At 46.3% G+C, this 22,483-nt stretch overlaps 1 protein-coding gene across 6 annotated transcripts in view; it reads left to right on the plus strand.

Annotated features, from left to right (window-relative positions):
• Positions 1-22,483, plus strand: part of ACACA (acetyl-CoA carboxylase alpha) — a 1,199,721-nt gene that overhangs the window by 1,091,867 nt on the left and 85,371 nt on the right. For all 6 annotated transcript variants that reach the window (XR_013608606.1, XM_078679777.1, XM_078679779.1 and 3 more), the window contains one exon: positions 7,232-7,402. Coding sequence is in view for 5 of the 6 variants with exons in the window: in XM_078679777.1 (XP_078535903.1) it covers positions 7,232-7,402 (171 nt within the window). In the remaining variant the exon portion in view is untranslated. The remainder of the gene's footprint in view (positions 1-7,231; positions 7,403-22,483) is intronic.

Consider the following 22,483-nt stretch of genomic DNA (forward strand, 5'->3'; position numbering starts at 1 on the left):
GCAAAGAACGATACAATTCTGGTCTCCAACATCTGTATTAGTAAGGGTCCTTAAATGTCCTGCATACCTTTGAGCTCTTGTTGCGTCATACACCATTTTGGTAGCATCTTTGGTGTTGGTCAAGCAACACAGCCAAACAACAGCTCACCTGTCCACCCATTTGCACATCCACCAAATATTATTTTTTACGTAGGTGCTTTCTTGTGCCCACAGACCTCATCTATTAGCGATGGCTGTTGTACAGAAACTATGGGATCTTGAACTCCTGGCAGAACACTCATGATACAGCTACCTAAATGATTAATTTGTTTACTGTGTTCCCTTCAGACCCCTCCAGAGCCAAAGTCCTGCGTCAAGTCCTGCGCTTTAAAAATCCTGCCAAGGTGGTAAGGCCTTTTACCATCTGGTCCCACTTTACTGGCACAAACTCCCCATTCACATGCGTCATTGCACGGATTACCTGGCATTCAGAAAATTGTTGAAAACCTCGCTGTTCTGATCGTCCCTCATCAGCTCATTTAGGTGGTCCTAGCGCAGAGATACCCTTCTGGGGTGATTCGGGCGCTCTATTAGCAAATAAATAAAATAAATAAATACAGTGTCTCTTACTCAGGACTACTATGAAAATGTCAAAGATTTGCCCTAAAGCCTTCAGCAGTTGCAAAGAATAATGCACACTGTGCTAATGTTGTGCTCACACTTGACATTAGCTGGATTTTTTAACACTTCTAAATAATTTTTGACCGTTATATCAAATCAAATAGATTATCTACAACAAGCCATGCCATTGAACTGCCTAGAGCCTCAGCCCCAGCACAGAAATGGCCTGATCACTCAGCCTTGGGTACGGTTCATGGTCATATCCTACTCAACACACAGTCTGCCTTATGAGCATCACACAGGCTGCCTTCAGCTGGTTCACCTCTGTTCGTGCAAATCCATTAACTCAGCCAAGGCATTTTACTCTCCCTCTCTCTCTCTCTCTCAAACATGGTGTTCCCAAAGGTTCCATTCATTATTCAAAGATCTTTAGCCTTTATGTGAAACCTTTGGGGATGGAGAGGTCATGCTAGTTAAACAGGACATCACTCTACTCTAGAACACAGTGGCCAGAGATTTATATCTTGAAGTCCCCTGTGCTGCAGACATGCAACACCCAGACACTGCCTTAACATCATCCATATATGGATATCTACAGTCTATCTCCAGCAATGGCTGACCACAGTGCTTAATTTGTAAAAGAATAAGTGCTGGTGTCCAACCTTTGGACAGAAGCCCATGGCCAGCACTGATGAATGTCAAGCATGCCAAATGCAAAGGCTGTGTAGCCTTGAGTCCACCTAATGCTTTTTTAGCCACTTTAAGGCACTCCCTACCCCTTAATCTCACTCTGGTAAGTTTTTCGTCTCTTTTCTCCTTTTGTCACGTTTTTCTGTCTTTCTCTTCTTTTGCCCTTGCATGCATTTCTTCCTCATGCTCTGCGTCAAAGTCGGGGGAGGAAATATAAGAAGTCCCCAGAGAAGATTGCCTTTGGGCCCCACTTTCAGCCACTGGGTCAAATTAATCACTGGCTGACCAAAAGCGAGTTCATACTACTCAAGGGTGGCAAACGCCAGCATAAAATCACAAAATGGTCCCCATAAAATGCTCCTTCTTCCTTGTTACCAATTCCAAGTTCTTGGGATTCTGCTTCTTCAGCGATCCCTTACTCTCCAAAAACACATAAAGAATCAATCTTAGATGGCCTAAACCCAGCTATATCTCCTGCAAGGGATCAAATCCGTTCTCTCAAGCCAACCGTTGTTTCGGCTCTAAAGAGCAAACACTAATCCCACTCACATCTAGGCAGGCTGTCGTTGGACCTCCTCAAGGCGAGTAATAGAACTCAAGGCAAGTCATCGCCTTTTACTCCCTATCCATGCATCTAAGACTGTCCGGCGCACTCTAGACCTTCATTATAGTAATTTCATTTCCAGTGACCTTGCGCCACCCTTTTCAAACTTCTCTCTGCTTCTTGCCACTCGATCCACAATAAGTATTAATTTAATGTACATATCTTATAGAGACTTGGAGCTGCAGATTCCTTACCTTTGAATTTCCCAGGCGCTAGACTGGTTCTGGAAACTTTTGCAGGAACAATCCCCCTGCTCACCTTTGGATGGCTCAGTTCGTTGATGTCATTAGCGTTGGTTGTGATGTTGCCCCACCCAGGCACGCAAACGTCAGTTCTTTTCTTTCCGCACCAGTTAAGCACTGATCCGGCGAAGAGGTACCCCTCTCTCTCTTTTTGACAGACTTTATTAGACATTATGTTGACAAATCTTTTTCTCGTCCTCTAAACATACAGAGTTCCAGGCATGTGGCGCCTATCATTGTGGCACGTCGGTAGCCGAACCCCATCTCTTCTGCTTGTGGTGTCTCGCGAGTGACCACGGCATGAAGTTGTGCTCGAATTACTGGGACTCAGCACTAAAGGCCTTGTGGGAGCGATCTTTGAAGCTGCTGGTGGCCGGGTAGTCGACACCGTCAAGCACGAATCCTTGGAGATTCCGGTCCCGTTCAAGAATGAGAAGGTCACAGGACTGCTCCAGGAGCCCCAAGTTCTCTTCTTCATACTTGAGGGCGTCGGGACACTTGAGGAAGAGGCATAAGAAGAAGTCCAAATGGACTTCGCCTTCACATTGTCTGTCGTCTGTAGGGTCGGTTCTGCGGAGCCGGAGCCAGGTTTGACTCCGCGCCTCTCCCCATTCCCGGAAGACTTCTATGAGGCCATGCGCCACTTCGGATAGTGAATCCAAGAGGTAGGACGCACTTGGGAATAAGATGTTTTCTTCTACCAGCCTGGCATTGTGGTCGGTGAACACCGCATGCTTATCTTGCCATTTCTCGCACACCCTTAAAGGAAACGTTGCGCCAGTGCTGCCACAGGTCCCGGAGGAGGCCCGGGCCGTGCTTTCCAGGCAGTGAGAAATGGGAGAGATTCAGCAAAGTTCACCATCAGGTGTGACTTAGATACAACTGACTTGCTGGGTAGAGTGGTTTCGCCGATGTTGGCCTTACTGCACCACACCTGGCTCGGATCATCTGGCTTCTCTTGAGATGTCCAGGCTAACCTCATGGACATGCCATTTGATGAGACTCATATTTTTGGTGAGAAAGCCGACTCAGCTTTGGAACTCCTCAAGGAATCTCATGCTACGACCAGATCCTTCACGGGTACACCTCGTGGCCAGTCTAGCTTTTGTCCCTTTCGTGGCAACGGAAGGGGTTTTCAACCTTGTCAGCCGTATCCCAGCCACTGTCCTGGGCAGACTCCCCAAGTTGTGTAAGGACGCGGTTTATTCCGATCTTGTGGGAATGGTAGTTAAAAGTCGTCTGCCACCCAACCCACGGCAGCTGCTGCCTCCAAGCATTCCTAGTTTGGTTCCGCAAGGCCATGTTACTCCAGTCGGAAGGGAGAATTCAATACTATCTTCTCCGCTGGAGGTCCATAACATCGGACAAATGGGTCTTGCAGATCATTCAGAAAGGCTAATCTCTTCTCTTTCTTTAATTTCTGCCTCCTGTCATTTCCTCCTCCTTCACTGCCAACTCAAGAACGGCTGGCGGAGGATCATCTTGTATTACTCCAAGAGGAAGTTACAGTTCTCCTGGCCAATGGAGTTATAGAAAAGATTCCGATTTCCAGTGCTTAATTTGTAATAAAATAAGTGCCGGGCCCTTGTCAGGAGGCCACTAGAGCTGCACCACCCATTGTCCCTGCAAGCACTGCCAAAACAAACGTCACTCCTAAAGGTCAGACTATACCAGGTCCCCAAAGCTGTAAGAATCTCTTGGGCAGCAAGTATTAGTCATTTTTAATGTATAATTATTCATAAACATCCTTTGTGCTCCTCTCTAAATTATACACAGACTGTCATATGACCCGGTGCTGACAATTAAGTGCCTGTGCAGAACACTGGAAACCACCAGCTCAAAGTAAGCACGGCCGATTTCTTCCTATCTCTACGACTGGCTGTTAAGGGCGTTTTCGCCTCAGGCTGTTCTCTCCCACATCCAGACTACGGCTATGCAGTGGAACCTGACGTTCCAGTGGGCGCAGCATCAGAGGATTCTCTCTGACATGGTCCAGATCTTGGAGGGAAATGCAAATGACCTGCGGGGGTGTCTAACGAACTGCGATTGGGTCGGAGGCAACTCCTCTCATTTCCCCAACCAGATCTCACAGAAGTGGCAGATGTGTCACTTCTGGGATGGGGCGACCATCTAGGAGAGGTGAAGCTCAGGTGAGACTGGTCGCCAGGTAGCAGGGGCTCCACATCAGTTTGTTGTAGCTTTGAGCTATTCTCTTGGCAAAGCTCAATTGCACACATTTGCCAAGCTTTACTGCCTGGACAGTCAGGCCTCTGTCTAGGGGAAGTTAGTGCAAGTGTTCACGGACTACACTACTGTTATGTGGTACTACAACAAGCAGGGCAGGGTGGGGTCATGGACTCTTTGACTAGAGGCCCTGCATCTCTGGATATGGCTGGTACAGCAGGGCATAACCCAGGTGGTTCAACATCTAGCAGGTTCTCTGAATGCCAGGGCGGACACACTCAGCAGTCGATGCCTAGCGGATCAAGAATGTTGTACAGAGGTAGCGCAAGGTCACTTTCAGCTTTAGGGAGAGCCTTGGTTAAATCTGTTTGCCTTCGAAGAGAACGTGCAATTTCAGCAGTTTTGCGCGCTGAGGTTTCCAAAGTGGCTATTGCTCGGTGACGCTTTTCGTCACTAGTGGAGCTCAGGACTCCTATATGCATTTCTGCCCATTGCACTTCTGCCCAGAGTTCTCTTGAAAATCAAGAACGACCGGGCCCAAGTCATTCTTGTGGCTTTGTAACTGGGCACGGAGAGTCTAGTATCCAGAGCTTCTTTAAATGAGCATTGATCCTCCGATCAGGCTGGCCCATTGGCAGGATGATCTGTCGCAGCAGCAGGCGAGGGCCCGCCAACCGAACCTGTCAACACTCCGCCTGCTTTCGAGGAGATTGAGCGGTGACAGTAGATTGTTTTCGCCCTTCCTCCCAAAGGATGTAATGTTATTTTGGTAGCCAGACGGCCCTTCACTAAGACTGTATACACTCACCGTTGGCAAACATTTGTAAAATATGGTATTGACCCTCTTTCTGCTTCTCTATCTAATATTCTTCTTCTTGCCCAACAGGGCTCTGCTCAGGGTATTCTTAAGGGTTATTTTTCTCCCCCGTCCTCTTTCTTGCGGCTGCCGGACCAACCCTCTTTGTTCAAAACCACTATTGTAAATAGGTTCTTTAAAGGGCTTGTACATATATTTCCTCCTAAGACCCTTTATCAAGCCGCAGTGGCACCTTAATTTAGTTCTCACTTTTCTAACGTGTGCTCCCTTTGAGCCTTTGCACAATTGTGACCTCTGGCTGCTTACCATCAAGACAGCCTTTCTAGTGGCGATAACATCTGCCCAGAGGGTGAGTGAATTGCAGGCTTTGTCATGCAAACATCCCTATATGATGAAATATTAGGATAAAGTGGTTCTTCACACCCGTGCCTTATTCCTACCAAAGGTGGTGACCCCATTCCATCTTGGTCACTCGGCCACGCTGCCCACCTTTTTTGCTCCTGTGCATCCCTGTAAGAAAGAGGAGCGTCTCCTCCATCTGGACTCAAAAATTGCGTTGTTGTTCTACCTTGACTGTACAGAAGAGTTCCTGGTGGACAACCAACTGTTTGTGGGTTACATGGGAGCTAAAAAAAGGTCGGGCAGTGCAGAAACTAACCATTTTGTGCTGGGCCGTTATCTGCATTAAATCTGCTATGCCCTGGCTAGGAAGCAGCATCCTGAGGGCTTACGGTCCCATTCTACCAGGGGAAAAGCTGCAACGACGGCATTGGCTTGTGGTGTCCCAGCCCTGGATATCTGCCAAGCAGCAAGGTGGACATCTCTGCACACGTTTGCCAAGCTTTACTGCCCGGACAATCAGGCACACGTTCGGTCCTGAAAGACTTTTTATTTTATAAAATCTGTTTGCAGCCCACTGCCAGGATGGTATGGCTTGGGTACCTATTCAAAGGTAAGGAATCTTCAGCTAGAAGTCACTATCAGATGAATAAGTTACTTACCTTCGGTAACGTATTATCAGGTAGAGACAATATCTAGCTGCAGATACCTTACAGACCCACTCATACCTCCCTTCTCTGTGGACTCTTTTTGTAAGGCCACGTTTTTCCTTTTTCAGGGCCCTAGTTGTGACACACACACATCAGTTCACTTCATGGCTGTGCACTTCTGCTGTGGAAAAAGTGAAAAGGAACTTACGTCTGTGACCTGGGTGGCACCTAGATAGGTGCCCACGACGTCACAACTGACGCTAACGACTACGTCACCCGGAGCCGATTGGAAATACCGGACGGCATGCAGGGGTACTGCCACAGCAAATGTTTCCGGATCCAGGTTGATGAATGGGAAATTCGAAGGTAACGAATCTTCAGCTACATAGGTACGAAGGTATGTAACTTGTTCTTCTGTCAGTAGATATATTGTCACCCTTAAACTTTTGTGAACATTCATCTATTCAGGTCGACAAGTATGTAACTCGCAGGCCTCTGTACATATTCCTGTACTATATAAATCGTTTCCCTTACATTTGGGGCTGAGTTCATTCTAAATAGACATATAAAATAAGTAAATCCGCATCTGCACCCATAACTGCAGCAGACCCTGATTGTGGCACCTACAAACCATATCTATGCAGGCGATTTTTAAGAAAGGCTTTGATTTTAAAGTAAGGTAGAATTGAATGGTCTACCTTGGAAAAGAGCAGTTCTTGATTTGTTTTTAAAAATACGTTGGTATCAGAAAAGTTTTTCTGATGCACGCCACTTGCATGCACCTTTGTTTGTGAAAACATTTATATCGATTGGGTGCTTCTCTACCTTGCCATTTGAGCACTCCTCTTTTTTCTCTTACTCTGTGGTGAGTTTTGCATAGCGCACCGTGCAAACTAAATTGCTCCTGCCCCTAATCTATTATTTGAAAAGCAGAGGGAATATGGGACATCAGTTGATTGTCATTTTTGGATGCCAGCAGTTCCCCAAAAATCAGAGATCTCGTTCCACGCTTGTCGGGTAACACTTTTAGCCCTGTTTTCAGCATTTCTGTGAAATGACATCTAGTTGATTTGCACCCTATGATATTCTGTTCTGTCCCTTGCAGGATATTTTGGAGTGGAAAACCTCTCGGACCTTCTTCTATTGGCGGCTGAGGCGGCTCTTGTTGGAGGACGTTGTCAAGAAGAAAATTCATGGTGCTAACCCCGAGCTGACGGATGGCCAGATCCAAGCTATGCTGAGGCGCTGGTTTGTGGAAGTGGAGGGCACAGTGAAGGTAAAGTTGGATGCGAAGTTGTGATTGTGAATCAATATCAGCAGAACATTCTCAGCCACTCCAGGAAATAGGACTTACCTGATTTGCAAACAATGCCAACAGGACCTAGCAGATTCTGTGTCAAGGGAACTCCCTCTTCACCAACAGCAGCAGTCAGTCTCCTGATTTGCTTTCTGTGACTATATCAGAGAACATGCTCGGTAAGGAACGAGCATTCACACCCATTATTTGTCCATCCCGACGCTCTTTGGTATTACCCAAGAGGGCTGCAGGTGGTTGTTCAGCTCCTTCTGCAATATGGATCACACATGCACACCCGGGTGTTCCTCATTTGTAAGGGGGTTCAGCTGAGCGGTTATAACGTCATTTTTCATTTTTGTCGGCCAAAGTTGTAGAACACTAAAGGTGTACCAGAGCACATCACTAACTGAAATAAATAATAAAACACATCATGAAGACAATATCAGTCATAGAGCTTAACTCAAAAGGCCAGTCACCGGATGCATGTCTTGCACAGTCTGTGAAAGCACTCAACACTTGGGGTCTGAGTTAAAGTTGTGTGGTAAGAGAATATCCTTGAATTTGTGGAGGCATTGGTAAATCCTCTGTTGAACGATTCTTCCCTGGTGGAGAATCAACCAGTAGAATCACCGCTGCCTCAAGGATCATATGGTGGCAGTAATTCGCAGAAGAATTCACCACGGTGGAGAATTTTCCAGCACACGATCTATCACTTGTTCTAGAAATCTCAGAATTGTTATTAGACTTTTGCGAAAGGTGGGTGGTTTATGTGAAGTAAAGGCATATAGATTGGCTCTTTGTAAGAATGGATTGGCCAGACCTGACTAAATGTTTGAATTGGTTTTCAATTAAGGAACCTGGATGTGCTTTCAGTCAGGATTAGTGGGTGAGTTCTGAATACGTATGTCTGACTCTATTACGGGTAGAGGTATCAGACTTCACAAGCATTAAATTAGTCCGATTTCATTAAGGGTGATTGGATACACTTTTACTGAGGAAGCTCTGTTTCTCTTTCGCTAATGAGAAGTTTATAATATTTAAATAATTTAGATGCAGATGTAAAGATACATTTTCATAATAAATGAGTGGAGGGATTTCACTACAGATGGTTTGGATTGGTTTTCCTTAGAGTGGTTGGATAAGATTTCACTACCGATAGGTGGATGAGCTTGGGTGGGATTGTTTTCATTAATGCTGAGCTTATCCACCTTCACCAAGCATGGGTGAATCTTCTATCCACGTGCATTGAATCCTCTAACAAAACCAGCCATTTGACTTAAGATCTTCCAGTGGATTTAACCCATATAGGGTAAAGTGGTGGAGACCTCTAAATATGGCAGATATGTCACTGTCCACTTGGCCGAAGTGATACACCCAAGAACAGCAGAAATTAAATTTTGGCCAGCCTAAGTCTCACCAGGCCCCATGGGTCAGTGCTATTCCCTGAGATCTCGTACTAAGAATAGCTCCGCCCTGTCATGAGTGCTGATGTCTTTGGATGTGCCCTGGGAGTACTATGTGGAGGATGCACAGGTTTAAAGTCAAAAGTATCCCTGGGCAAACTCAGTTTTGACCCTGTATGTAAGAAAGTCTTAACTGCTGATTGAATTATTTGTGTTATGAAATAAAGTTAGACTCATACCAAATAAAACATCGATTAAGACATCTTTTATCCCAGTTTCAACTTGACCTGGTCAAGATTTTCCAGATGTGTTGGGACCTATGGTCTTCATGTCCCTTGTACTTGGTACATTTGTCACTAGATGAACTGCCCAAGATCAAACAATTCCAGTCCCTAGTGAGACCTGTATAACCTTCTTTTAGGGATAGGAAAACAAAAATGGTCAAAAAAGTCTGTGGGGCATGTACTGCATGGGGGGACCACTCTGTTTCTGTTTCAGGGTTAGGAGCTTTCAGTGCCTAATTTGTAATATAATGAGTGGCGGTGCCCAAAGTCCTGCTCAAAATAAAGAGGTGGGTGCTATTAAATGTTGCCACACTGAATACCAAGTAGTCCTGAATCCACCTCATGCCTCTTTAATCCACTGCCCAACACACCCTGTCCCTCTGTCTCACTCCTGCAGGCTCCTGCTGTCTCCCTTGTCAACAGTGCTTCCGTCTTCTCTTAATTCTTCTTTGTCGTTTGTGTGTTTTCCCCTCTCTTGCTCTCGGGGAATGTCTGATAATGAAAAATAAGTGCCGATGGCCCCCACACGGCCCAAATAATAATGCCAGTGGCCCCCACCGGCAACCACCAGCTCAAACTAATCACTAGATATTCTAGACATTGGGAGATGGAGCCTGATCTGTTGCCAAGAGTAGTTAACCCCTTCGCTGCGGGGCTTATTCCCCCGCGGCGCTGGGGGGAGAGGGGGTGCGCGCAGCGCCACAGTGCTTGTGACGAGCTCAGCTCACCATGCTGCACGGTGGCGCTGAGCTCGTCATGGCCACGCCCGTTTCCGTGGAACGCTCAGCACAACAGGGCAATTATCCCCGCGGGTGAGCGCCGCGCGGGTCATGATGAGCTCAGCTCGTCATGAGCACAGCGCAACCGTGTCTCATGATGAGATGAGCTCATCATGAGCACGGGAGGGGTTAAGTCTGTGCTGTGGAATACTGGAGTTGATGTCTGAGTGATCGACTTTGGTCAAGGGAACACCGGGACATGCCAAAAACACGTTAGTTTATGTAGACGGTACATTGCTCCTTCTCTAAGCAGGTCTGTTTAATACAACTAGAGCAGAATTACCACGTCATCTCTAGCCTAGCTTGGTTTAGGAAAATAGAAGAGCAACACCACTTTATAGCATTACCACTTCATCTTTAGCCTGGCCTGGTTTATGAAACGAGAAGAGAAAAGCCACTTTATCTCTAGGCAGCCTGGTTTATAAAACTAGAAGCTCAATAGCCACTTCATCTCTAGGCAGCCTGGTTTATGGAACTAGAAGAGCAATAGCCACTTCATCTCTAGGCAGCCTGGTTTATGAAACTAGAAGCTCAATAGCCACTTCATCTCTAGGCAGCCTGGTTTATGGAACTAGAAGAGCAATAGCCACTTCATCTCTAGGCAGCCTGGTTTATGCATATAGAACAGCACCACAACTTGATAGCTTTGCCACTTCATGTCCAGGCTGCCTGGTTTATACAGATAGAACAGCACTACCACTTAATGCCTCAGCTGGCTTAGTTTCTGCAACTAGAACAGCATCTTCTCTAGGACGGACTCGTTTAAGAAATTCTATATGTTACAGATGGAACAATAGAAAATCATCTGTTATGAAAATAGTGCCCTCTTTAAGGCGCACAAATACAGGTCATTCTCATCATAATGTTTTTGCTGTGGTGATAGAAAGGTAAAAAGTGGTTTATAAAGAAGACCACTTTTTACGTCCGGTGAATGGCACAATTCCCTGGCAAGTTTGCGGAGCTCTGGATTTAGCTTTTGTCTTTTAAACTATATTAGTTCCTGTTCAGTAAGCTGTAGAGGGGCGCCTTGGACTGCCTTCCTACAGGCAGTGGTGTCATTTAGAGGGTCTGCTATGTATGAGTACAAGCCACATTCTGCTTTTGTGCTCTGACACAACTGGCATGAAGGTCTCCTTGGCAGGTGGCCATGTGTTGTTCTGAGCTGTTCAGCTCCGAAGAGTGTCTAAGAACTGGAAACCTCTGAAGCAGTTTACCTCCTTACTGGCATCTCATGAAGTTTATTTAGGATGGGACATTTCTCTCTCTCAGATTCATTGTATCAATACGCCTGTGTAACACTCCACCATTTGTCCAAGCATGGGACACTCCAGCTGATGCAGAAGGGTGTCGACAGGCTGCTGAGACAAGTGTGTTTCTTTGAGCGCATAAGCCTTTTCTGGCTGCTTCTGATGTTGCACTCATATTCTAGTCGACCCTTGCTATCTTTAAAACCCATTAAGCACTGAGCATGGTATTTTCATAGACGCAGTAATTGGTTTGCTATCTACAGTTTCCTTTCCTTATGGGCTGAGGGTCTGAGTTTTGCACTGGACCATGAGAATGGTTGCCTTCTCGAATATTTTACCACAGGTGTGGAACTCACCCGACACACCTGAAGTGTAAAACAAAGTTCATCCTGGGCAGGGCAAGCTGCAGGTTTCACTTTCTTCCGCTTCGCCTCCCCCAGCCATCTTCTATTTTGATTTTATACCTTGATTATTTACGTAACATATGTGGACGCATAGCTTAAGCCCTCTTTGTAGATTTGAATTACTGTCAGAGAACAAATATTACAGTGAAATAGCATCTGCTTCTGATCAGTGTCCAAATGACTTGAAAAATATGCACGATGTATGGATCAATCTATATTTATCCATGTTTATTCAAGCGAATGTTCCATGGGCCTTTAATCAGTCACTCTCTAAGTGAAGATCAATTAATCATGGGGGTTAAGTGGTTTGACATGCTCTTTGTACCTTTGTGTGGTTAAATAGAGGGACAATAGTATGATTATGTGTCACTGTTTGGAAAAGAACATTTTATTATTATATTTGCAATTAACCTAGTGAATTGATCGTTTAGGCCTGCCACTGCTGGGGTCACAAGCATATTTCACAACAGGCCTGCAGAGCATTAGACAATAACTTTGTTTTCTGGTGGAAATTCAGAATATTTCTCTTGAAGGTTAATCAAGACATCCCTTCATTTGCAAAATGTATCCCTGGAGAAGTTAGCCGAGAACGTTATTGGGGAAGTGCTAATTGGCCAAGATTGCCCAAGATAACAATGGGGAAGGATGATTTGGCAAGACTGCCTGGGCAATTAACAGAGTAATGCCCGTTAGGTATTGTTTGATAACATTACCTATGACATTGTTGAGAAGTGCATTTACAGTATCGTTAGAGAAAATTGCCATGTATTTCTCTGCCCACCTTCTCAAATCACATCCGAAGTTAGTTTTTCATTGTTACTTTGGACAGTCTTTTATGATGATAACCAGTTGGTATTCTCCACTGAAGGTCATTGCCTAACACTTCTGCATTGTAATCTTGTATTGCTTTTATACTCTTATTTTAGAAGACCGTGTTAGACTTAAGTAGAGAAGTGCTAGAGAGTTCATCGAGCCATCATCACAGAAGTCCCCTTAAGATTGAAATGGTTGCCACAAATATTCTTAGAGAATTTCTTTGGATTATGTTTTGGCAAGATGACCCACGGGCTCCCTTTGTATTATTGGGCAACATTGCCAAGAACTCACCTAGAGAAGCCTACCCAACTCTCTTTGGGGATGTGATTGGAGAACATTTTCGAAGATGGCATAGAGCAGCCTTGGCGAAGACATTTCACTACATTGTGGTATTCAAAGTGTGTTTGTGGGTGGGTAGGTGAGGGGAGGTGTTGGAGCACTCCTTAGGTGTGGGAAAGAGTCCCTTGGTGTTGGTTGGAGGTACAGTTGACGAGAGGCACTGTGACACTGATCAGCCACCTTTGGGGCTAGATGTTCATTCCTACAAATGATTTATTTACCTTATTTCTTCCATTGGCCCTTCTTTACAGTGGTGACAAGGTTGTTTCTGGAGCACTGCAGATACCCACATTTGAAGCTGCTAACATGTGAAGTGAAATACCTGTACAATGCTTCTGTGCTGGGGGTTGCTGTCAATGAGAACATCATGGGCTCAGTACATGGTAAAAATAATATTAGCAAAACATGTACCACCCTGAAAATTGCCTCTTTCTAGGTGTTTGGTGCTAGCTAATGTGGTATTGCTAGTTTGAAGTTACTCTTGTAACAAGCATGTGCCTCCACAATGGTATCTAAACGTTGCCTGTAAATAGGATCTCTGGCAAGTTTAGTGTATCTCTGTCCCAAAACCGGTGTGTAGCTATGCAACCATCATTCCACTAGTGGGGGGAGCTGCTTTGTGCATGATGGGATGGTGGGTGCACTCATCTGAGGCTTGCATGCCTCTCCGTGCATGTCTTTGCGACACTGACTGTATAGAGCTGATTAGTACAGAGGTAGCATTAAGGGAACAGTGGTTCTGCCACTTAATAGCTTCAAGAGAGCATAAACCTGTATTCAATGTGTGTCCCTCTTTTTTAATAGGACTCACATTTAATAAAAATATGTGTATCTTAATTACATCCAAACAAATCGAAATAAAAAACTCGTATGTTTCACAGATATGATTTTATATTAAATTCATGTGAATCATGTATTCAGAAGGAATAAGTAAATTAAAGAGCTTTTTCAAAGTGTTGGTAATAGATGGAGTGCAGACAGCAGCCTCGGGAGAAGGGTGGCTTCTCTGTTGTTCACCTGTGAAAGACCAAGAGCATGCTATGTAGAAAGTGTACAAAGAAGCAGAAATATAGGAAGCAATATATAACACCATAAGCATTGTCAACTGATAAAAAAAGAAACTCATTGCGTCTACTTATGTTCTGTCTGCTGCAACGTCATAGACGTTTTTTAGTCTCCAGCTTTTATGCATATACACCAGAAATGCTTTACCCCACCTTGAAAACTAATATCATACGTCAATGACTATTTACTCCATGATTAATTCACACACATTCATATTCCTTTCTTGTTCAACACTCACAACCTCTATTAATAGTATAGTTCGGAATAATAATCTTACACAAATTAAAATACATCTGACTTTTGAAAAAGCATGTTTTTGTACTATAAGCACATAACCTGGCCTGTTATTTCTGGCATTACTTGCTTTGTGTTTTTCATTGCAGCAACACTGACTGAAGACTTTTTAGGTCTTGGTTTAGACAGCATAACTGCCATACAGACCAGTTCCTTACTATATAGATAGTATGCCTTGGGTCCAACACCTTCAACCACTGGCTTTCTTCAGCCATCCTCTTTCACCCATTGGCTTGAGAGCTTGTCTATCACGTCTACCCTCAGTCTTGTGAAGTGTTTATCTCTCACCTAATGTTATTGGCTGTTGGGCTGTATCCTCCAATTCATTCCTTACTTTTAAACATCGGGGGAGGGGGGGCTACCTTACAACTATAGCCCTCTCTTGTTCGTGCTGGCGCTCTCTCGTGTATCTCGTTTTAATGTGCTAGCACTGCTTGCATTAGCTTTCTAAATCCAGACTAATTGGATTCGCCAATGCTTGTTTTCTGTCTCTTGTCCTACGTGGTTTCCCGTATGTAGGCCCATTATCTCGTTCATCTGTCCCTTTCTCTTTGAACTTCGATGAATTTGTAAGTCAGCAATCAACAAAGAAAGACTTGAGAGAAGGGGTTATCAGGCGCAGCCACGGTTTTCTTGTTTTTAATTTTTTTCAAGAAAACATGCACGCTTTTAGTGAAAAAAAATGTAAAGTTTCCCCTGGAGGGACTGTGGCTTTCCAAGGTACTGCTCTCGAGTCTTTAGAAGGGCGCATCTTGTTAGCTAATATATTACACCAATCAAGGCGAGTTATCTTAAGCCACAATTAATCTCCTCCTTGCCATACGTTGATAGGAAAGCATCATGCTGTTTCTTAATTAAAAGCAGAAGGATTAAAAGTGATTAATAACAGTATTAAATATTCTCCCAAGTTAGAAACCCAGGGATTCCTTGGTGAACGGAAGCCTACGCAGGAGCGACTTAGTGGATTTTTTCTTCCTTTGTTGTGTTAGTACATTATTTATTTCCTACAAACCCACGCAAGGGATGCTGGGATTGCAGAGAAGTGGCCAATTGGAGTGTGGAATTTTTCCGATTTCCCACTAGAATTTACTCTATTATGCTGCCCAAATCTGTCTTTGTGAACAGACGAGAAGCTGTACTACTCTAGCAGAATTGTCAAACTGAAAATCGAGGCTGGTATACCAGGGGGTGGTTAGCTAAATTCCTGCACTAGGGGATGGTTATCTAAACTCCCACGCATGAAAATTAGTCGCCCCAAAAGGTTCTGAGTCCCTAAATTTCATTTAAACAGTGTAACATCTTACAGCCAATCAGTTAATAGTTTTTAAATAATATTTGAACAATATTCTGTGCTCGGCAACATATCTCCACTACAGTTCCTTACTTATGGGGTCATCAGTGCCCTGGTGTGTTTATATCTGCAGTTCCGCTCCGACGTGCTCACTGCTTACAGCATGGACATGAGATGGAATCATGTTGGTGTTACTGGGGTTAGAGGGCTATTCTTCTCCTCATGGTCTTTGCCCTTGCTGTTTGGCATCCAAGGTGACGCCGGGGTCGATGCCCACAACCTTCTGGGTAATTCAACGTGCTGTAGGCCTTCGAGGTTTGCATATGTCCAAAAAATACATTAGAGCAGAGCCAATGGTCAGAAAATAATATTTTGTGGATTAAGCGATTTAGTTAGAGTTTACAGTCCCACAAATATGGCAGAGTCAACCAACAGATAATCTGTATTCTCTATTTAGAGTCAACGGACCATCATGTTTACACCAGCGGTGCCCCCACTGGTTTTCGCCAGCAGAATGCTTGTTCCGACAGTCGGACAGAGTTTGGGTCACTGGTGTAAGTACCTCGGACCGTCTACTCTCTTAAGTAAGACCTTCTCATGTACTTTTGTGTGTTATGGACCGCCAGTAGAAGTCTGGGATTCCCGAACAGAAAACAATTAGGCCCACACCATGAGAGAACACTCCCAGGGTATCTGGGTCATTCATTTTTTGTTATTCTAAAACCAACTCCTGCATTGGGAGTTGGTTTCTATTAAACAAAGTAGATTGCTGTACGGGTGCATAAAACATGGCAGCTGTCCGCAAACCTTCAGTGCCTTTAGAAGTGCTGCTGTGGCCGCTGCTCCTCTCAAGCCATGGTGATATCCGGCTGGCAGGCGGACTTCTCTAAATGTGGCGAGTTCTAGTCCGCTTCCAAGATTTAAATAACACCCTTCGTTTCTTGCAAATGACTATCTTGTCCTTATGGCCACTGAGCTTTGGTTTTGTAGATGTGCTGAGCACAGCCATTGGCTAATAAGTGTCACTGACTCCCACTTCTCACCCTACTGCTGAGTGAACACCTTCTAATCCTACCTGATCCCCCTCTTCCCCCTAATGCGTGCCTGGAAATTTAAAGCTGAGGACACAGTTGTAACAAGGCTGGTTTTCTCAATGCACTGGAATACATATTTTGTATACTGTTCTCACTCTTTAGTTTCTGTTGTTTGTTATTATTTTTTGTGTGATGTGATGAAGATTAAATGATTAGATCTGAGCAAGGCATGCAAAGTGCTCCTCTGTTGTCATGGCTGGGACCATGCAATATCAGTATCATTGAATAGCATATATAGTGCTCAGCAAAAGAAGCATTCTCGGCTGCCACAATTGAACGACATAATAAAAGACCCAAGACTACATGGATGAGAGATACCTGGCCGCCATACGGGTGTGCCACGTGCAGTACATAAGGCGAGAGTGCATCAGCACTTTTGTTGTTGCTAGGAGACCAGATACCTATTATGGCGCCACTTGGATAACAGAGTCTGTAGCACAGTTGCCATACAAAGCCTCCACTCGGATTTACAGCTGTAGACTCCATTTAGGCAAACCCCTCTGTACTGCCCTTCGGAATAGCAGGCTCATCCCTTTAATGGGAAAAATAATAATACCTCTAGTCCCATACTAGTATTCAAACGGGTGCAGACTACAAATCCAGATAATTTAGGCTGGCCCCGCCCCCTGCCATTGTCAAGTGTCTGCAGATGCACCATGTCCACCTTACACTGGATTAGTATTCTTAGTGAGCTAATATGCCCTATAAATGTTTCTGAAAACGATAAAAGGGTTCCCCTGGTCCCTACAAGAGTTCCTAGCAACATCCATTTTTCCCATAATTAAACAAAAATACAGCCTCATTCCAAGGCACGGTGAACAAATCATTTGGCACAAAATCCACCTGAGAGGGAAAAACCCTATGCAATGTAGATTAAAGTGTGGTATTTGTGACCTCTTATTAACCCAGGCACGCAAGTAGCGAGGCTATAAATAACAGAAAGTAAAACACAAATTATGGAATTCAGCAACCGAAAATCTGCATTCGTGGCTGAATACATTATTTAAAATAGGCAGTGACCATCCTCCATCATGCTGACTTTGAAATCTGTTTCGCCAACTTTGCTCTATCTTTGTGTACGAGGCATGGAGTGTGTCGGGGGGCAATGATCACTTATTAATCTATGTATGAGTTAATATTGGCATGCTATTCCATTCCGTCGGTGTTTTCCCATGCATATCAAAGACTTTGGATCGCTGCCATGCAGACAGCTCCTACATCAGGGATTCTGTTGGGGACGCCCCCCCAGGAGAAGCTATGGAATGTCCCCCGCCTCTAGGAAAATTGCTTTTCATCAAATGCAAATCTTTGCTGTGAACAATTATCTTTTGTGATTCTCGGTGCACGCAGAAGATTTGCTAATCTTGGCAATCTCTTTGATGGCTTCAAGGAAGGCGCTCTCTCAGAACAGAAAGTGACATGCTTCGTTTGGCGGTACATAAGCAAGCATGCAGATGTAATTGATACATTACTCCCCGCTGTGTATCTCGGGGGGCACCAGGGCCGTAAGGGATGGATCAGTAGTTAGGCATCGGTTTAATGCCAGTTACAAGGAAACCCGCCATGTTGGCTGATCACTTAGAGGCAGTGTCCTTTGGTGGGAGAACCTGAGCGCCCCACCCGTTAGACCTGCCGCATACCTGCCCGTCACGTAGACGATGTCTGAAAATCTGCCTCTTTGAACAACCTTTAAGGCTGCTGCTTTCAAGGACAAGCGAGAGACTGAGTACGAGGTTACAAAAGCCAACTCCTATAATGTGCAATGCCCTCCAGTCAGAGACTGCACACATAGAATGTTAGAATGTACACAACGCTTCAGCAGAGTCTATAACACCTAGGATGTACACAATACTCCGACTGAGCCTACTACACCTCTTATGTACACAGTACTCCACCAGAGGCTACAAAACTTCTCATGTACATGATGCCCCATCAGAGGCTGGAAAAACACTATTGCTTAGTTACATGATACTCCATCAGAGCCTGCGTGTAAATCACTGGAGGGTCACTGTTCCTAATAAAGGTTGCTAGCCCAATCGGCAGCTTGAAGTATAGGTGAAGAAATACCTATCTTCATGAATGGTTAAAGGTTGCATATAGAAGGGGAATTCCTCCTATTTGGAGAGTTGCCCTCACACACCCTTACGGGTGTCATGCTTCATCATTGGGCGTTTGGCTCCTCGTGGGGGTGGCGCTGCAGTCCCCCACGGGCCCCGCGAGAGGGCTCTTTGGCAGCGATTATTTCAGAGCACCGCTGCAGTGGTGAGTGTGGGTGTGTGGGGATTGGTGCAAGTGGGTTAAAAATAACGTACTGGTACCTGCCAGTGTATTTATTCTTGGGTCCATATGGTATAGTTAAAAACAGGTAAAAAAGAACACTAGACCCTACTATCGATGAGGGTGTGTTCTTTTTTTGCAATTTCCAAGTGAAATAGTGGTGATAGGTGGTTAGTTAGGTCTAATCAAGTCAACATGTTTCATGCCTGTATGGTCCCTAGTGGATCCTATGGCGTTTCGTCAGGACCGTAGGGGTATTTTAAAGTTGAGAAATAATGATACAGTGGTTTGAGAAAGAAGCACACAATACACCCTGTAATATTACCCTGATTCAGGTATGTGGTCTGGGAGGCATTGCACCCAATCGGTATCGACCACCTTAGTATGTGAATCCAACCTAGAGAAATGAAGAAAGAAATAAAAAACCTACTTGTTGAGTATATATTCTCTTCCAGGGGATACTCGTCAATAGTCATAAGCACTCGGGGAGGAGCCACGGCAGCAACCAAGATAGCCGCTTAGGGACTTGGCTCCGCCGACTTCCCTCTCCGACCGCAACATCCTGCCCTTTATTCCTAGCCCCGCGTGCTCTCCCCGGTAGGAGAGCAGTAGCGACACTTGCGGGTGCTGTTTCAGGCCGCCCGGGGTCCCACAGGGGAGGAAAGCCGTGTTTGGGATCGGGGCCTGCATCCTCCCTGAAGCCGGGGCCTCGAGTGGCGGCGCGGCCGCCCGCTATTGTAATAACATCGGCCGTCGCGGGCCGGGTGGGGAAGGCCCAATTTCGTTGTATGCCGCGATCGGCCCGCGCTCAGCTGCAGGCCTTATAATACAGCAATACTGACTGGGCAATGGATTAGCGACGCAGGCACAGAATTACCTGCTGCTCGTGCCTGGCTATTCGTGCATCAGTGGCCCGGGAGAGCTAGGCAGCCCCTGGAGACTACCCGGTGCATGAAGCTACCCTGCTGCGTGAATCTGGCCGACGTGCTTTCGCCCCACCGGCCATAATTTTGAAGAGGCGCCTGGATGCCCGGGTGTGGGCTTCTTGTGGTGACCCGGCCTTGGAGACCTGGATGGCGACACGTCCTTGGGGGGCGGTTATGGAGAGGGCATTCAGAGGAGCCACATAGCAGCCGGGGGCGGCGAAGAGGACCGCTCAGCTGGGAATATTGGCGTAGCCGACCTCTGAGGAGAGACCCCTGATGAGTCTTGTACGTGGCCAGAGGTGGACATACGCCACGAGGGATAATCCATGGGTTCACTCGGTGTGAGAGACGCCCAAGGACTGGCGGACACTATCGGAGAGAGCTGTGGGGTGTTCCCAGATATTATCTCAGATGAGGTAAGTGTCAGGTAGCGGTAATTGCCGTTTCGGCGTCTCCTCTGCACACATACGGAATACCGCATCCTCACTTCCGCGCGGAAGTCGAGGCGCGGTCTAGTCTTCCAGAGGGACCGGACCGCCTCTCCTCATGATGCGTTCTGGGGGAATCCGCTAAACCACCGCGGTTCCCACCGGATCGGCGCTTCGTATTCCTGATTGACTCGTCACTGAAGCTGCCTGCTGCGAGGACCCGGCTAGCAGGCAAATCGGACGATTTCTACCGCCTATAGCGTCCTTTCTTTTGGTTCTGGACAGATCGAGAACGGCTGTTCTTATCGCATTGTGCGCCTATGTTGTTGTGCTAGTCACCACATCTTTACCGGCAATTCCTGCCTTGTCCCCCCACGCGCTGTGCGCAGATGAAAAGGTTACAGAGGCAGTTGTGTTCGCATGGTTGCACGTCTTAGAGGGTTCTTTAACTCCTCTCCTGGGAATTGGCATATCGCGCAGGAGCGCTGTCATTGCCACACACTGGGGGTTGGCATATCGCGCAGGAGCGCTGTCATTGCCACACACCCTGAGAATAGGCATATCGCGCAGGAGCGCTATCATTGCCACACACACTGGGAATAGGCATATCGCGCAGGAGCGCTGTCATTGCCACACACTCTAGGGGTTTGTGCATAACGCGCAGGAGCGCCTTTCTTTCTGTTTTCCTTACCAGCGCAGGAGCGCTTTTCTTTATTCTCACCTAACCGCGCAGGAGCGCTTACGCTGGGCATTCCACGCAGCGCTGGAGCACTTGCAAAAGGGGGTAGCAAGAGGTCAACCTCCACACTGTATACCTCACAGGAACACTCATTATAAATCTGAGTAGACAGCTCCCAGAGTCTGAACATTCCGACCAGGTAGTTGTCTTGCCGTATGTGTGTAGAGGTGTATGTTGGATTAGGAGGTGTGGGTGTTCTTCTAACTGGGTGTTCCTTTATTCCCACTACTAGTTGGCGTCAACGGTCCTGCCCCTGCCCAGAGACGTTCCATAACTGCGCCCAAGACACCAACCCATCAGTCTTGGCTCTCTTCCCCTGGTTCCATCTCATCCCTGTAGGGTACTTCTTTGTCTCCCAGGGGGGTTAGGTGGTACAGGGGCAGTAGCTCCTGTCGTCCCTGTGAGAAGACTTCACAAGCAGAGGTAAGTCTTGTGGGGTCCCTGACAGTAAGGAGCCGTCCGAGAGAACCCTTGTGGACACCAGCTGTAAAGGTGGGGAGATCCCAGTGGGGGAGCTAGCCAGAACATCCACTCTATCCCACAGAGGACCTTGCCGGGAGGTTGGATATAACGCGCTGGGCTACATGGTACTTTCACTGTTGGGGAGTATTAAAGGCGGTGAAAAACCCCTGGGGCCATGCAGCACCCTCCCCGAGAGCTCGATAATCTGAGAGGAGCGGCCTGAGCGGGGCGACTGGACGTGACCAGACGGCAGCGAGTGGGGCGAGATTGGGAGCAGCCCGTTGTCAGATATCCGGGGCAGGTGAAGGAATTGCGACCCAGCGATCGGTGTGGAGTAGAAGTACTTTTCATTGTAAGACGGGATGGCGGCAAAAACCGACTCGGATAAATCCCTCCCCATGTCCACCAGGGGAGCCAGAATCATTCAAGCCAACAAATTGGATCGCTACACTCTGCCTAAAGGGTCACCGATAGAATCGAAAAAAGGCCCCGTGGTGGGTGAGGACGCCACCAGATCTTATGGCGGCCATTACTGCAGTTCAGACATCCCTGGGCCAGAAGTTGGAGACCCTGGACACTAAACTCGACACCGTCACCATCGAGATGGGGCTGATAAGAGCGGATCTCACAAAGGCAAGTGAGAATGTCAAATTGCTAGAAGTTAAGACAGCTTTCCTCATAGATGATGTGAACCTGTTGCAGCAAGAAGTGCGTGATCTTAAGGCCTTGACAGTTCTTACTGATCGTAAGCTTGATGATTATGAAGGAAGGGCACGACGCAACAACATTCGTATACTGGGGGTGCCGAAGAAGTCGGAAGGTCAAGCACCGGATCTATTTATTGAGAATCTCATTCTTAACCACCTCAAACCCAAAGGTCTTAGCAATTTCTTCACAGTGAAACGTGCCAACAGAGTCCCGGGAGGTAGACCTCGACCAGGAGCGCAACCCGGTCCTATGATTGCTAAAGTTTTGAACTTTCGAGGCAGAGATGCAATCCTCCAGGCGGCCCAAACCGGAGCTCCATTGCGATTCGAGAATGCCGCTATCTCCTTCCCGGATTTTACCCAAGCGGTACAAAAGCAACAACAAGGTTTCCTGGCGGTGAAGAAGAAACTGAGAGACAAAGGCATTAAATACGCTATGATGTTTCCAGCCCTCCTCCGGGTGGAGCTCAACGGGAATGCCTGTTTTTTTGACAATCCTGAGATG

Source organism: Lissotriton helveticus, chromosome 3_1 (assembly GCF_964261635.1).
Source record: "Lissotriton helveticus chromosome 3_1, aLisHel1.1, whole genome shotgun sequence".
NCBI lineage: Eukaryota > Metazoa > Chordata > Amphibia > Caudata > Salamandridae > Lissotriton > Lissotriton helveticus.